Genomic DNA, 17,947 nt, shown 5'->3' on the forward strand with positions numbered 1-17,947 from the left:
TTTACATATAATATTTATGGTTCTATTCAGCTCTTCACAGTAAAAAGCTGATAAGATGGTGACTGATGCCTGCGTTTTAAGAAAAACTCTAACAAGACTGTATTTCATACATTCCACTGCTTTCTGAGCCATCAGCCCCTCATGTTCAGCATGCTTCTCCTTCACGCCAAAATAAATAAAATGGTGAGAGATTAAGTACAGGATGAAGTGTTTTCTCACCAAAGTTTCCCAAGCTGTTCTCTCTCGTGTCCACACGCATCTCTAGGGCCTTCACTTGCTGCAGATCATCTACCCCTGTCAGCACTTTCTGTAAAGATAAGAAGAAATAGATGTGAACTCGCAGAGAGTAAGGCAGGTGACGGTGCGGAAATGCTTCCAACCAGTACTTTGGCAGCATGTTCTCCACACCACTATGGCCTTTCTTCCAGTAGTTTCAAATCACTCTGGATTGCATGTAACACTTGCATTGTTTACAGTGACAAAAAAAAAATCTGCATTCAGGGTGAAATTCATCCTTGCACTGAGACCCAGCACAAGACCTACACACTAGTTAAGTCTAACTGAAGCATTATTTTGTGGTTTTAACTACTACATAAGCTTTGTGCTAGGACTCTGCACAGGGATGAATTTTGCTCTTGATGTGTACTGTAATCAAGGACATGTATATAGTGAGATTAATATAATATTTTTTTTTCATAGTCATGCTGTTTACACTCTTAGAAAAAAACTGTAAAAAGTGGCTAGTGATTTTAAGTGCCCAATGTGAAATTCTTAATGGGGCCTGATTTTCAGAAAGTGCTGAGCACGCACCCTCTGAAAATCAGGCTCCTTTATAAAGTTGGGCACCCAAAATATTTAGTCACTTCTGAAGATCTTGGTCAGAGAGCTAAATCCTGTGAAGTGCTAAATAATACGAACGGAATGCATTCCATACTTTGCAAAAGGCACTCAATACCTCATTGGATCATAGGGTTACCATATTTCAACATTGAAAAAAAGAGGACACTCCACGGGGGCCCCGCCCCCACCCCAACTCCGCTCCCATTCCAACCCCTTCCCCAAAGTCCCCGCCCAACTCCACCCCTCCTCTGAGCACCCCGCATTCCCCCCTCCTCCCTCCCGCCCCCCAGGCTCCGGCTGCTGCTGCACTGGGGAAGTTGCTTCGGCCCCGGCGCGCAGTGGAGAGCGGCGGGAGCTGGGAAAGTTGGAGCCCGGGGAGGAGGCGGCTGCGTGCTCGGATGCCACCTGCCGCCTCTGTGCCGGGGGCAGGTTGGCAGATTGCGGGAGTTGTAAGTTTTGCTGCAGCCACTTGCACTCGGGGTCCCCTTACCATGCCTCCCTATTTTCCCGGACATGTTCGGCTTTTTGGAAATTCCTCCCAGACGGGGATTTGAGGACCAAAAAGCCAGACATGTCCAGGAAAATCCGGATGTATGGTAACCCTACTGGATCAGGCTCAAAACAACCAAAAGCTCCAACAGTCAGCATGCACATGCATACTGGCATTCTGCTTTATACACTCTGAGTTGTCCTTTGCCCCTGTATTAAGAAGAGGATGGGGGAGCAGAAAGCAATTAGTTGGTCCCCATGTATAGGAGAAATTTTAACATTAAAAAAGTTACAGCGTACTTTGTTTATTTTGTTTTAATCCGGAGAATAACATTAATGGCAGGGAAATGATTTATGGGAAGACAATATGTGTGAGTCCACCTCTATTTGTGTGTTTTGGGAAAAAACACAAGCATGTAATCCCTGATCTTCAAAAGGTATTTGGCCACCTAATTCCCATTGATTTCAATGGGAGTTAAGTGTCAAAATATCTTTAGACACTTAACACAGAGATGTGGGAATTACAATATTCCCACTCACTGGGTCAAACTGAGATGTGATGTAAGTGGGCACAACACGGTTAACTTTAATGGGCCATGTCCACTTACAGAGAGGGGATCAAACTCAGTCCTAGTGCATCTAATCATTTTCTTCATTAAAAGAGGACACTGTATTAATACAAAACTGAGTTTTAAGTATTTGTTAAACTGATTTTTAGACTACAGTTTTAAGAGCACTGGGTCCAATAAAATATATAGAATGTATTTTGTTCCCACTAGATTTTATTAGGCAAGAGGTAAAAAGGCGTAAAGCTCCCTAAGCACATCCAGAACCTCAGTGAGTGTCCCTGCCACAACCACCACAGAGAAGCACTCATATTCGTCTCCCACAGAAACTGCCCTGCTTCTATGGAGGTTGTTTCCTTCAAATCCAAGAGACATTATCCTCAAAATAAATCAGAAATTCCTCACTGCTACACTCACTGTTGCAGTAAGCTTTTCCAACAGATGACATGATTTGTGCACCCTCTGGTTTAGTGCTAGACGCCATCCTCCCTTAGACAGTCCCACGGAAGGGTAAAACTGGATTAGGAAACTCAGCTGCTTTAGCATTTCTGATCCTTCTCTCAATGAGGAGGCGATTGTGGCAATTCACAGAGGAGGCCTGTAAACTGAGTAAATTCAAAGATCTGCAGAAAAGGACTCCCTTCACTCCTCTGGCATTCCCTCTGCACAGCTTCCCAGCCTCTCCTCCACCAGGACTCTCTTAGGAGAGGTGCTGCTGTTGACTCCCCTTTGTTGTGGCTATGCAGTAAAATCCATTGACAGGCCTCTGCTGGAGCCGTTGTTTTTAGCATCATTAACTCCTGCTCAGATTTCAGCTCAAAAAGCCCCTTAGATTTCTGCTCTGCGTAGGGCTCTGAGAGAAGCTTGCCACAGACAGCATCATTACACCTATGGCTCCAGGCCAAGTGTGTCCAGCCAGTAACATGCAGACTAAGCGGGGCTGGGGGGGGTGGGGAGGAGGGGAAGCATATTGTGCTCATGTGAGTATCTATTTCTTTATTATTTAACATGCTCATGAGACTCTTCCAAATACTTTAACTGTTTGGCTCCCTGTTCTTAACTCCATCAGCTCAGCTGAGCTTCTTTGATTTGCTCATGTTTTACTAAAATCACCATAAAAAGAACAGGAGTACTTGTGGCACCTTAGAGACTAACAAATTTATTAGAGCATAAGCTTTCGTGGGCTACAACCCACTTCTTCGGATGCATATTGAGTGAAAGATATATCGAGGAGATATAAAATCACCATGGAACCAACCTCATGACACACCTGGTACAACAGGCAACAATGAGGAAGGAGTACCTGGCATGACAGACAGCAGCAGAGCAGGTAAGCCCCTTGCAAGTGACACTGCTACCACAGGAAGAGTATGCAAGTTTATTAAAAAGAGCATCTTCACCTGCGGGTGAAGCGATCACTTTATATCTGACCTATCAGTTCTCCTCCTCAAAGGAAACCTGCACAACACCTTCTAAAGATGAGGCTGGAAATTTAAATTCATAACTTTGCTAGACACAAATCACGGACTGAATAAAGAAAATGGATTTATGGCTTATTACAACAATCTATAACCCACTAACAACTCCCCCCCTCTGCAGCTGCCTTCCCCTCCCACTTCCTTTCCCTCCTGGAGGGGTGTTAACGGGTCACTTCACCTTGAATGGTTCCCTAAAATCTTATGCTAAACAATTTGTTCCACCTTATATTTAGCTGTGACACTCTGAGTATGTTGCCCAGACCTGAAGAAGAGCTCTGAACTTGTCTCTCTCACCAACAGAAGTTGGTCCAATTAAAGATACTCCCTCACCCACCTTGTCTCATAGATTCATAGATTCTAGGACTGGAAGGGACCTCGAGAGGTCATCGAGTCCAGTCCCCTGCCCTCATGGCAGGACCAAATACTGTCTAGACCATCCCTGATAGACATTTATCTAACCTACTCTTAAATATCTCCAGAGATGGAGATTCCACAACCTCCCCAGGCAATTTATTCCAGTGTTTAACCACCCTGACAGTTAGGAACTTTTTCCTAATGTCCAACCTAAACCTCCCTTGCTGCAGTTTAAGCCCATTGCTTCTTGTTCTATCCTTAGAGGCTAAGGTGAACAAGTTTTCTCCCTCCTCCTTATGACACCCTTTTAGATACCTAATCTTTGAACCAACACGGCTACAACACTGCATATAAGCTCTTTAGCAAACAGAAGGCAGAGAGGGCAGTTAAAGAGGGCAGTTGAGTTGTGAAGAAATTAGTGAAGAAGAATAGTTGGAGAAATTCCTATTCCAAAGGCATTTTTCATGGAATATTAAAGTAGTTGGAATATGAAGCGTCTTTCATATCAACATGTCACAACTAGAATTATGGAGCCTGGAAAGGAGAAGAGTTGGGGAAGGGATTTCATGGTGACATTCAAAATTATGAAGATCATACTGAACACTCACCAGTCTCTCTCCTTTTTAGGCTGGCCTGGCCCATAATATGAGAACATGGAGATGCTCAACAAAATTAAAAGGGAGAAAATTTAGAACAAATAAAATGAAATGCTAAGAGCCCCTCAATGCCCACTGGCAGAGGGCCCACTATACTGTAATTCATATCAGGCCTGACACACACTGTTGTCATAATTTGCATGGTGACAGGTTTTAGAGTGGTAGCCATGTTAGTCTGTATCAAACAACGAGGAGTCCTTGTGGCACCTTAGAGACTAACAAATTTATTTGGGCATCAGCTTTCGTGGGGTAGAACCCACTTCATCAGATGCATGAAGTGACAAATACAGGAGCAGATATAAATACATGAAAGGATGGGGGTTGCTTTACCAAGTGTGAGGTATTTAGACCCGCTCCTGTATTTTTCACTTCCTGCATCTGATGAAGTGGGTTCTAGCCCACGAAAGCTTATGCCCAAATAAATTTGTTAGTCTCTAAGGTGCCACAAGGACTCCTCGTTGTTTTTGTTGTCATAATATGTGTCCAAAAGGTATCTTCTAAGGTATCATATGTAAATTGGTGACACACTGGGCAACAATATCAATGCATGATGTATGTATGGGTTGTGGATAAAGAATAAAATATGCATGTTGGAAATATATTCTTAAAATGTGTTTAGGAGACAGTGCATAAATCGATCCTGCCCTAGACAAAGGAAAGTTGTTTCAGCTGTTTGCCTGTGTCTCCAATGTAAATTGAGCAAGGTGAGGCCAGAGACACTGGAAGTACAATTACATCTAAAGTAAACAAAGTGATTAAGCCAATTGAAAAAAAAAGTTGACCAAAGGATGAGGAAGACAGCATGGTGTCTACAACCCAGCAGGGAAGAGGAACTTTGTCTGGGTTTACTTTTCAAAGAATATTTTTCAAAATCTTACCGGACTATGAAAAGAAAGGAAGAGAACCCTTTAGTTATCTATCACTTAGGGTACACAGGGAACAGCACCCTCTGAGCATGAGATTGGGTCATCCTCCTGGCCTGAAGGGCAGGAGCTGCCGTAAGTGAGAAACTGTTTTAGAGAAAAATATAGCTTGCTGTCACGGAATGTAGGGGAGTCAGGGCCCTGCACCCCCCACTTCCTGCAATTCACCGCGACTCTCAGCCAGCCAGAAAAACAGAAGATTTATTAGACGACAGGAATACAGTCCAAAACAGAGCTTGTAGGTACAGACAACAGGACCCCTCAGTCAGGTCCATCTTGGGGGGTAGGGAACCCAGTCCCCGGTGCTGGGCCTCCATCCGTTTCCCCAGCCAGCTCCAAATTGAATCTACCTCCAGCCCCTCCTCTGGCCTTTGTCTCTTTCCTGGGCAAGGAGGCCACCTGATCTCTTTGTTCTCCAACACCTTTAGTTGGCACCTTGCAGGGCGAGGGGTCCAGGCCATCAGTTGCCAGGAGACAGGGTGTCAGCCATTCTCTGTGCAGACAGCTCACACTGGCCCTCTAGGGCTCTGCAACAATCACACCCCCTTATCCCACCACCTAGATACTTAAGAAATCCATAGGGGAAAACTGAGGCACCCATACAGTATTCAGAGAAAACATTAAGAACATTCCCACTTTGTCAAACTTGCTAAAGTTAAGACTTAGACACTGGATGGAAAACATGTGTTTTTTTGTTTTGTTTGTAACCATTTTCTGTTTCTCTTACCTCTGCTTAGTATCACTTAAACGTCTATTCTTTGTTAATAAACTTATTTATAATTTTACTATAAACCATCTTACTGCTGTTATACTGAATTAAACGTGAGTCCTCAGTTAAACCAACTGACTGTATACACCACTGAATTCCTGAGGAAACTACAATCCATTGGTGATCTTCCAGAAAACATCACCCTAGTCACTATGGATGTAGAAACAACGAGGAGTCCTTGTGGCACCTTAGAGACTAACAAAAAAGCTCTCTACACCAACATTCCACACAAAGATGGACTACAAGCCACCAGGAACAGTATCCCCGATAATGTCATGGCAAACCTGGTGGCTGAACTTTGTGCTCACCCACAACTATTTCAGATTTGGGGACGATTTATATCTTCAAGTCAGCGGCACTGCTATGGGTACCCGCATGGCCCCACAGTATGCCAAAATTTTTATGGCTGACTTAGAACAACACTTCCTCAGCTCTCGTCCCCTAGCGCCCCTGCTCTGCTTGCACTACATTGATGACATCTTCATCATCTGGACCCACAGGAAGGAGGCCCTTGAGGAATTCCACCAGGATTTCAACAATTTCCACCCCACCATCAACCCCAGCCTGGACCAGTCCACACAAGAGATACACTTCCTGGACACTACAGTGCAAACAAGCGATGGTCGCATAAACACCACTGGAAACTGACTGACCACTATACTTACCTACATGCCTCCAGCTTTCATCCAGACCACATCACACAATCCATTGTCTACAGCTAAGCTCTAAGATACAACCGCATTTGCTCCAATCCCTCAGAGACAAACACCAACAGGATCTCTATCAAGCGTTCTTAAAACTACAATACCCAGCTGGTGAAGTGAAGAAACAGATTGACAGAGCCAGAAGGGTACCCAGAAGTCACCTACTACAGGACAGGCCCAACAAAGAAAGTAACAGGAACGCCACTAGCCGTCACCTACAGCCCCCAACTAAAACCTCTCCAGCGCATCATGAAGGATCTACAACCTATCTTGAAGGATGATCCCTCACTCTAACAGACCCTGGGACACAGGCCACTCCTCGCTTACAGACAGCCCCCCAATTGGAAGCAAATACTCACCAGCAACTACACACCACACAACAAAAACACTAACCCAGGAATGAATCCCTGCAACAAACCCCATTGCCAACTCTGTCTGCATATCTATTCAAGGGACACCATCATAGGACCTAACCACATCAGCCACACCATCAGGGGCTCGTTCACTTGCACTTCTACCAATGTGATATATGCCATCATGTGCCAGCAATGCCCCTCTGCCATGTACATTGGCCAAACCGGACAGTCGCTACACAAAAGAATAAATGGACACAAATCAGACATCAAGAATTGTAACATTCAAAAACCAGTAGGAGAGCACTTCAATCTCCCTGGTCACTCAATAACAGACTTAAAAATGGCAATTCTTCAACAACAAAAACTTCAAAAAACAGACTTCAATGAGAAACTGCAGAACTGGAATTAATTTGCAAACTGGACACCATCAAATTAGGCCTGAATAAAGACTGGGAGTGGCTGGGTCACTACAAAAAGTAATTTTCCCTCTGTTGATATTCACACCTTCTTGTCAACTGTTGAGAACAGGCCACTTCCACCTTGACTGAATTTGCCTCGTTAGCACGGACCCCCCCCACTTGGTAAGGCAACTCCCATCTTTTCATGTGCTGTAATATATATACTGCTTACTGTATTTTTCACTCCATGCATCTGATGAAGTGGGTTTTAGCCCACGAAAGCTTATGCCCAAATAAATTTGTTAATCTGTAAGGTGCCACAAGGACTCCTCGTTGTTTTTGCTGATACAGATTAACACGGCTACCATTCTGAAACCTGACTGTATACTGTTTCTCCGGAGGCAGTGAACTTAGTAATTTCTGTGAGTGCTCAGTGAGAGGTACTGGAGAGTACAGAGACACATCTCTGGGGAACTCGGGTTTGCTGATTACTACTTGCAAAGCAAGGTTTAGACTGGCAGAGTCTTGAGGAGTTTGCAGGGGAACCAGACAGACTAATGTGGCAGGAAGCTGACACAGTGTAATCTCTAGCAAAGCTCATTCTTGATAAGGCAGAGGGGTAACACAATGGCTCATAGTTCTGGGCTGCCCTGAGGAGAGCATCACAACACAGTATACAGACAACCTGTGGAATTTACTGCTATAAATATAGTGTAAGTATAATAAGTAAAGCTCAAGCACTATGAGCAAGATCTCAGCTGGGGCAGAGAAATGTTTGGTGCAGATGAAAGTGGAGAGTGGGGTAAAACTGGATCTAAGTCATTTTTGTACCTCTTTGTTCTTGGGGCCAGCCAGGGGCCAAAACAGTTTTTGGCATAAATTAGAGATGCCTCAGGGCTGCTCAAAGTTATGGCTGTCCACAGCTCTAACAGACATTTTGGTAGCAAGGAATTGCTGGAGCACAGAGTCGCTCTTGCCATACCTCTTTTCTCCAGTATTGCCTACTGTGCCAGGAGCCAGGAAGGGGAAGGGCATAAAGCTAGATATGCAGGCTCTATGCCCCCTGAGGATCCCTTCACACCAAAGGAATCTTCAGTTGTTTTCAGCTGCTTTGTCCCAGCCAAAGCAGGCAGAAAGGGGTGACAACCTGGTCTAACAGCTGGTTTTGAAAGATGGCTGGATGAATTCATGATCACTGTGAGAAAAGATAAATTTAAAGAAATCAAAACTCGTGCCTCAGGGGATAAAATGATCACCTGTTTGTATCAGGAAAGAATTCCCCATCCCACACCCACATAAAGCACTGCACAAAAAAACTAGGAGTACTTGTGGCACCTTAGAATACTCCTGTTCTTTTTGCGGATACAGACTAACACGGCTGCTACTCTGAAACCAAAAAAACTAGGTATTTTATGGGTAGAGGAGGTTACTTTCTGAAGAATCAGATATTAATCCCTTTCTGATGTGGGATGCTTAATTAAATGACCCAATAGTCTGATCCAGCCGAGCAAATCCTATGGGCTGCCCTAAGATTTCTATACATCAGAGGTTAAACAAATGAATGTCTGAGCATGTACTATTTATTTATTTATTTATTTATTTATAAGGAGAGATTTCTGTGAAAAGTACTTTGCAATTCCTTGAGTACTGATGTATTCTCAGTATAACAGAGAGACACAAAGTTCACTTGACATCTCTGTGCCTCCTTCCTAAAGAACAAATGGCTCAAAGCATTTTCCCATGTGAAACTGTAGGGACAATTAGTAATCTAAACCACCAGTATTTTTAGCAAATGCACCACTCCTATCACCAGAAGGGGCTGACAGGGATTTAATGGTAAAGTTTGCACTAGTTTAGAAAGCTATTCTTCCTAATGACAAGTAAAGGCAATACATATTTTACATAGAGTTCTGAGTTAAAATAAAATAAAACAACATAAAATAAAACTTTTCTGATCTGGCAGTGCTTCTCATCTGCCAAAACAGTCACCTGGAAATGCTAGGAAATTAGATTCTAGTCCCTCTTGCAACCTCTCTATATAAATTCCTTAACTGGCATGTAACATTTGTTTAATACTCGTGCATACAACGAATATTTTCGCTATTCCTCAGATTTTTCATGCATTCCTCTAAAAGCAGAGACGCTATACAAAGCCTTGAAGAGCAAGTTGTGTACAGTTGTCACAGAAGCTTTTCCAAGCTGTACGTTTGTTCTGCCGGTCCTGCTTAATTTGACAAATTTAAGAATTCCTTAATGGTGAGCTTATTTTCTGACTAAATACTATACCTGTATGCAAATACTGGAGTCATGTCCATTCATGTTTTTTTTGCTTTTCACAGATATTCTAAGCTCATGTTTCCAACTGTAGCTTAAACTCCCCCACAAAAAAATGTTAATGTTGCTATAAGGCTAATAATTTATTCCTCTTAAAATTAAATTTACTAGAACTTTATAATTGAGAATTTACACAATACAAAGTCAGGAAATTCTCAGTTAAGGTTCCATTACGAACCTTTCCTCTGTCCGCCATGTGCTCCCCACGTACAGGCTGGAAACACCCAGCATCGCTACACTAACTTTCATTCTGCCACCTTGTGCATATGCATTACCTACTCTCCCTTCCAGCTGATACTGAGAGGTTAAGCTGGGCCTCCAACATATAATCAAGAGTGTGGATGGAAGGAAGATGGGTGGGAATGGAGTGTTTCCTGGCCTTTATGTGGAGAGTAGGAGAGGGTACTGGTGGCAGAGTTTAGGATGAGGATGGAACCTTAAGAGCAATTTGCAGGATTGGAGCTTAAATGCTTAACTACTGAACAGCGTATTTTCCATGCTGAGTTGCTGAGAACCCTCAATGACCACTGACTTCAAAAAGAAGTTTACGGCACTCAGGACCTTTCAAGAGGTGCTGAGCATCTCCCAATATCAGGTCTTACATTTTCTGTAATAAATTCTCAATTTTAATTGTATACAACATTCAAGGTTTTTGCTGGAGTGGGTGAGGAAGAGATATACATTTTTATATCAGTTTTTGTTCTTAATTTGTTTTAAAGATTCTCCCTCTCCCCATGGGTAGATACACCAAAAGATATACCAAAAGATCTACTTGTTATGCAATGATTCTTTACCTTGCTTACCTACCAAGTAGTTAAGGCTAGGGTGATACAACATTGAGGCAACAAACTCATGAAATTATAAGAATTTTTAATTTGTTGTTATGGTATATTAGCTAAGCAGACACGACTATGAAAAATCAAAATCTGATTTATGACAAAAATGAACAAGATTTTTGTCAGGATGTTTTCAGTGCACAAAGTCAGAAGTTGTCTAAGCAGCAGGATAAACACTCTTACAACAGATGCAAGCTTTCACTATACTTTCTAACAATATTAAAAAATTTGTTAAAAATGGATAAAAGAAAAGACTTGAGACTAAATGGGGTCTTGGCACAGAGATTCCTTCCCCATAGTGTTAGTCATGTTAACATCCACAGTGAGCTACACTAGAGCAGAGAATCATAAGATCCCAATGAAGCCAATTCCCTCTCTCTCCTTCTTCTAGACCTTTACTGCACTTGTAATAGTTCATCAAGATTTTGCACTTGTTTGCTCCATCTGTAGCTTTCTTGTCAAACTTATTTTGTTTACAACTCAGAGGCAAACTTTCAGCCAAGCAAAAAAAGGAAAGTATTTAGTCAGTTCAGTAAGAATCCAGTCTGTAGATGCAGGACCCTCCGATATATTCTTTTCTCCCAAGAGAATGAGCATATAGCACATGAAATACACCCCAACCTCTCTACAGCAATGGAAGTAACAACCACTTCTGAATATGTGTATATCACTTTGCAGAGCAAAACACTGCTGCAATTTATAAGGCAAGGTAGTGGAGCAAGATCAATAAAAATCAAGACAAGTAAAATGTTTCCTTTCGGCTGTAAAGATCATACACACAAACCTTGACAGTATCAGAAATGGAAATTGTGATGGGATCCCTGCAGGGTGCAGCCTGGGACTGTGCCCCCTGAACTCTCCCCAGCCTGGGCTGTCTCTCACAATGCCTTGCTAGTGACCAGCAGCAACCCCTCCAGGAGTTGTGATAACTCAGCACAACAGCATGTGGAGCCCCACATCCAGCTAGATTGCATGATTGCTCCCAGACCCACCCATGAATCACACAGAGAAAGGCACCAGCCAAATTCCCCCAGTGCCCAGCACTGGACCACAGGAATATACTGTCTTGCACTGCTCAGGATGGGCAGTGCAAATTTATTAATTGGTTCACCACTTCAACAATGGAAAATGGACATACACCAGCCTTTGCCAACCTGAGTAGATTTGCCCCACACTTCATACATACTCTCTGGTAAAGATAAACAATTAAACAAATGTATTGACTATAAAAGGTAGATTTTAAGTGATATTAAGTGATAGGCAAAAAGTCAGAGTGGTTATCAAAAGAAAAGAAAATATAAGCACACAGTATAAACTCTCAACCCTATTAGACTAGGCAACATCTAGATTAAGCAGTTTTTCTCACCCCACTGGATATTGCAGTCCTTAATATACAGGTTTGTTCCTTAAACCTGGGCCAATCTCCTCTGTTGTAGTCTTGTCTTCTTCTCAGTGTCTTGGGATAGTTTACACTAGCAACGCTAAAGCGCTGCTGTGGCTTTAACGTGCCTTGTGTGGTCGCAACACAGAGCTGGGAGAGAGCTCTCTCAGCACTCTAAAAAAACCCACCTCAACGAGAAGCGTAGCTACCAGTGCTGGGAGTGCGGCTCTCAGTGCTGGGGCACTGTTTACACAGGCACTTTACTGGCGCTGAAACTTGCTGCGCTCAAGGCGGTGTTTTTTCACACCCCTGAGCGAGAAAGTTGCAGCACTGTAAATTGCCAGTGTAGACAAGCCCTTAGTTGCTTGCTGCGAAGGTGGGGGCAGGAGAAGAGCCCAGTATGTATCCACTCTGTCTGTTTTATACCCTCAGATCATGTGCTTGGGGAGCACAAGTCCAGGCATGTCTGGGGGGCATTGCTGAGTCTCTCCAAGCAAGGCTGAGCAATTCCCTTGGTGTGGCCTCATTAGGGTGACCAGACGTCTCGATTTTATCAGGACTGTCCTGATATTTGCTTATTTTTGCCTCCGCTCACAGGCGGAGCGGAGCTCGGAGGGGGCTTGCGCCCCCACCACCCCGACTCCACCCCCTATTTCCCCCATTGGATCCCTCCCCAAATCCCTGCCCTGGCCCCGCCTCTTCCCCAAGCACACCGCATTCCTCCTCCTCCCCCCTCCCTCCCAGGCTTGCGTTGATCAGCTGTATGGTGGCGCAAGCGCTGGAGGGAAGGGGGAGGTGGAGCGGAGGCATGCTGGTGCGGGGCGGGGGGGGGCGTGGAGCTGCGGCGGCTGTTTTTTTTTTCCCCTTTTTTTTGCTCCGCCCCCCGCGTCCTGATATTTCACTTGTGTGATCTGGTCACCCTAGGCCTCATGCAGGTGAGTCATTGCATTGTAGCTCCCTTGCTGGACAGTGGCTGTTGATGGGTTGTTTGACACCCCGCCCGGGCATTGGTTACTTTCGTTGCTGTTGCCTCTGGGGAGCTAATGTCTGGCTGATTCCCCAACTTGCACCATGTTTTAGTGACCACCATACAACACAATTCTCATAACTTCATATGCATTAATGATACACATATATGGATAGAGAAATGACTTTCAGCAGATCATAACCTTTCCCCTGATACCTTATAAGGCATGCTTTATATGTAAGATCACGATTATATGAAAATGAGGAATATGGGGTTACAGTACGCTCCCCCAAGGTATAGAATGTCACAGAAATGATTATTTTTAATAACATGAAATATCTGGAAGAGCATTTGACTTTCTAAAATGGGCTTAATCTGCAAAGGAAGAGGCGATTCTTCCTGACACCCACATAAGATGTTTGTCTCAAAATTGAAAGTCAAACTAGTGATTTAAGCCAGGTGCAACCATTACTTTCAATACAGAACCAAACCTAATGGGAAGTCTGGGGTACAGACCAAGCATTACACTTTGAGTATTTTCCTCACAGTTAATCAGTTTGGGCCAAATTCTTCCCTTCTGTGGAAAAAAATTTTTTTCGAAGGGGCAAAACAATAGAAATATTGCACCACTTTGAGAGTCTTTAGCAACAGAGCCTCTTCACCAATCCTTAATCTGAAATCTTCATTGGGGGATTTCACACAGTGCCAGAGAACACTAATAAAAAGAATCAAAACTATACCATGAAGATAACACCAATATTTCCTTAAACCAACCATGCCTCCATAAAACAAGAATCAGATGCAAGAGTGGAACATCCTGTAGAGCTATAAACCAAGAAGTAAAGCCCTGAGCCTGCAACATGTTTTGTGCAGCTGGATCTCTGTGCCTGCATGGAGCATCACAGATTTCAGTGGGGGCTTACACAATGCTTCAAGGTGTGGAGGGGGGGGGGGAATAAGGCTCCCGATCCTGCAACTTACTCAGTCTGTACAGAGACCCATTCGTGGTCCTCACTGGAGCTCAGTGCAGGCGCAGAGGTCTGCCCACATGCAACAGTTTGAAAGATCAGGTCCTAAGTGTGTTCTCACGTGAATGAAAAATATATCTGCTTTTAGTGTGTGTGTGAGAATTTTATTTTAATTTCACTCTTGTATTCAATTTCTTTTTTGAAAGACTGCAGAGATTAGAACACAGCAATAACACCCAAAATCTTCACAGCTAAAGAGACAATAAGAAAGACACTGTAAATATGCTTTTAAAAATAAAACCAAGCCTTTCACACATCCTGATAATTAATGGCATGTGGTTGTTTTAAAATCTTCCCCCATGAAGATTTCTTTCAGATTAAGTGTTTGAGCAGTGGCTCTATTTTTACATTTGAAAAAGCTGAGGAAGTGACTTTATGGAAGCAGCTGTTTCAACTTGATCAACATAAAGGTCAAAGAATAGATAAATTAGATATGTTATTAAAACAAGCTGTAAACATTGTTAATGTTTCCTTGACAATGTCATATAATTTTTCCTTTGAAGAGGAAGTGTGTTCCAACAATGACAACACAAAAGTCAGGTTCCAGGGCAAATAAGTTACCATATACAGTAGAAATCAGATAGACAAAACACATTCATTTAATACTTGTTCTGATAAGTGGGCTTCCCTATCAATATGAAAACATGCAACCTTGAAGTGCTTGGACCTGATCCAATCCACTAGGGTGTGGACACAAAGTAAACTGCTTTAGCTTCACTGAAAAAAAGGAAAAAGAACAAGGAGTACTTGTGGCACCTTAGAGACTAACAAATGTATTTGGGCATGAGCTTTCATGGACTAAAACCCACTTTATCGGATGCATACAGTGGAAAATACAGTAGGAAGATATATATACAGAGAACATGAAAAAAATGAATGTTGCCATTAGAGTTGGTATGGCAACACCCATTTTTTCATGTTCTCTGTGTATATCTATCTTCCTACTGTATTTTCCACTGCATGCATCCGATGAAGTGGGTTTTAGTCCACGAAAGCTTATGTCCAGATAAATTTGTTAGTCTCTAAGGTGCCAAAAATACTCCTCGTTCTTTTTGCTGATACAGACTAACACGGCTACCCCTCTGAAACCTGAAAAAAGGAAGAGACTCATATTTGTAGGAGGATCTAACTGGTTGTTAATACAAGAAATAAAATGTATAATGACATTTCAGTTGCTAGGGATGATGGTAACATTAAAGCTTTTCTCATAATAGTTTATTATTTAATAAAAAGCAATATGGCTTTGGAAAGAGAAGGGATATATGCTGGCTGAAGTAATGTCTTAAAGCCTTATCCAAAGCCGACTGAAGTCCATAGTGTGACAAAGTTCCTCCTCTATCTTGGTGGGTCCTGCACTTATTGGTGGATTTTCTTGCCTCAGAGATTCACCATGTGGGTTGGGGAACAGCCCAGAGACCTTCCCCTCTGGAAGAACCCACAGTCCAGGTCAATTGGGAGGTTTGGGGGGAACCCGGGCCCGCCCTCTACTCCAGGTTCCAGCCCAGGGCCCTGTGGACTGCAGCTGTCTATAGTGCCTCCTGTAACAGCCGCATGACAGCTACAACTCCCTGGGCTACTTCCCCGTGGCCTCCTCCAAACACCTTCCTTATTCTCACCACAGGACCTTCCTCCTGGTATCTGATAATGCTTGTGCTCCTCAGTCCTCCAGCAGCACACCCTCTCCCTCTCAGCTCCTTGCACCTCTTGCTCCCAGCTCCTCACACTCGCACCACAAACTGAAGTGAGCTCCTTTTTAAAACCCAGGTGCCCTGATTAGCCTGCCTTAATTGATTCTAGCAGCTTCTTCTTAATTGGCTCCAGGTGTCCTAATTAGCCTGCCTGCCTTAACTGGTTCTAGCAGGTTCCTGATTACTCTAGTGCAGCCCCTGCTCTGGTCACTCAGGAAACAGAAAACTACTCATCCAGTGACCAGTATATTTGCCCTCTACCAGACTCCTGTACCCCACTGGTCTGGGTCTGTCACAATAGGTATCTTTTCATTGACTTCAATGGGTTTGGATAAGGCTCCCTAAGAAAGCAAAAGGCTACTTTAGAGAGACAAGGTGGGTGAGGCAATATCTTTTATTGGACCAACTTCTGTTCGTGAGAGAGACAAGTTTTTGAACTACACAGCTCCTCCTCAGGTCTGGGAAAGGTACTTAGAGTGTCACAGCAAAATGCAAGGTGGAACAGATCGTTTAGCATAAGTAGTTAGCACATATTCTAAGGGACCATTCAAGGTGAAGAACTCTGTGTAGCTCTAACACTTGTCTCTCTCACCAACAGAAATTGGTCCAATAAAATAAATTATCTCACCCTCCTTGATTCTTTAATATCCTGGGACCGACCTGGCTACAACAGCACTGCATAAAATCCTGGGCACTTTTTAGTCCACACACACTCATATATATATATATAGAACAAGCAGACATGCACAGAGACGTCACTGTCATTCGGTGTAGTCAAAAGAAACAGAACAAGGTATACCATAAAATGTGGCAACTATTCAGAGGTTTATATTCTAAACTCACCAAGAAATGATTTTCACATCTAACCATTTCATGAACAGGTAGAGCGCCAAATATGAAGGGGGCAGTTCTCAGTGTAACTACTTATCTAATCGACAGTGCACTGTCAAGTTCATGACTTTTATTATCATTTGTATTACATAGCACCTAGGAGTCCTAGTCATGGACCAGCATCCCATTATGATTCTTACATAGTAAAAAAAAAGTGTAAATTGGGAATTTGGAGAAAGAAATAAGAAAAATTAAACCGTATTTTAGTTCTTTGAAAGATATAACCTCCACGGATCAGATCTTGGGAACTGATATTTTCTCCTATGCATAGAGCCTCATACGTGACATATTCTTCGGCACAGAGAGGAGAAAGAAAACTTTTCAGCCTTTAATTTCTCTCAGTTTAGACTTAGCAGCTCTTCAGAAATATGTTGCTCACACCACAGCCATTCACTTCCATAACCAATATCACCATCATCTAATCCTCTTTTGTTGCTGCCGTGCCAGTCCTCACTGCCTCTCTCAAGCCCAGTCACTAAAAGAAACCAGCTACAGGATCAGGCCAATCAGGTGCCCTAGACCTGTCATGACAAGGAGGCTCCTCACGACCCTGCCTCCATGCTATGGTGTGGCCCTGGTCCCACACAGCAGAAGGGGGCCTGCCTCCTACCTTGGAGAGGCAGCACTGGCAGCAAGCGGCCCTCTCTGCCCCTGAAAGCAATGGCAGGGGTAAAACTCGGGGCCTCTCCCACTCAGAAACAGCCAGAGGTGAAAGTAAGCCAGTACTGTATGGTCTGGTACACCGTGCCGGCAAGAGCCGGTACGCCGTGTCGGACTGGACCGGCTTCTCCGGCGGTGATTTAAAGGGCCCAGAGCTCCAGCTGCTGCGGGGAGCCCCAGGCCCTTTAAAGCACCGCCTGAGCCCCACTGCCGGAGCTCCGGCGGTGCTTTAAAGGGCCCGGGGCTCCCGGCAGCGGACAGAGCCCGGGCCCTTTAAATCACCGCCAGAGCCCTGCCGCCACTACCCCAGCCCTAGCCCGAGCCCTGCCGCCCCAGGGTAGCGGCGGCAGGGCTCCCGCAGTGATTTAAAGGGCCCGGACTCCACAGTGGCCGGAGCCCCAGGCCCTTTAATTCACCCCTGAGCTCCCAGCGCCTCTGCAGCTGAGGCCCCTCCTCTTCCGGTTGAGGCCACGCCCCGCTCAGGACTCCAGCATACCGGTAAGTCCTTTAAGTTACTTTCACCCCTGGAAACAACAGGATTCACCTCTTACCCCAGAGAGGTGGTGGCAGCGGAGGTGCCCTCACTACTTACAGCAGATGGGTGTATCTGTATGGGTGGCCAGGTCCAC

General features: G+C 44.0%; 1 protein-coding gene across 2 annotated transcripts in view; it reads right to left on the minus strand.

Moving 5' to 3' along the window:
• The window catches only part of LRRC56 (leucine rich repeat containing 56), a 170,485-nt gene that overhangs the window by 83,697 nt on the left and 68,841 nt on the right, over nucleotides 1–17,947 (minus strand). For both annotated transcript variants that reach the window (XM_026657633.1, XM_026657634.1), the window contains exon 4: nucleotides 220–307. In XM_026657633.1, the coding sequence (XP_026513418.1) occupies nucleotides 220–307 (88 nt within the window). The remainder of the gene's footprint in view (nucleotides 1–219; nucleotides 308–17,947) is intronic.

This window comes from Terrapene carolina, unplaced genomic scaffold, assembly GCF_002925995.2.
Source record: "Terrapene carolina triunguis isolate 2854851 unplaced genomic scaffold, T_m_triunguis-2.0 Scaffold250, whole genome shotgun sequence".
Lineage (NCBI taxonomy): Eukaryota > Metazoa > Chordata > Testudines > Emydidae > Terrapene > Terrapene triunguis.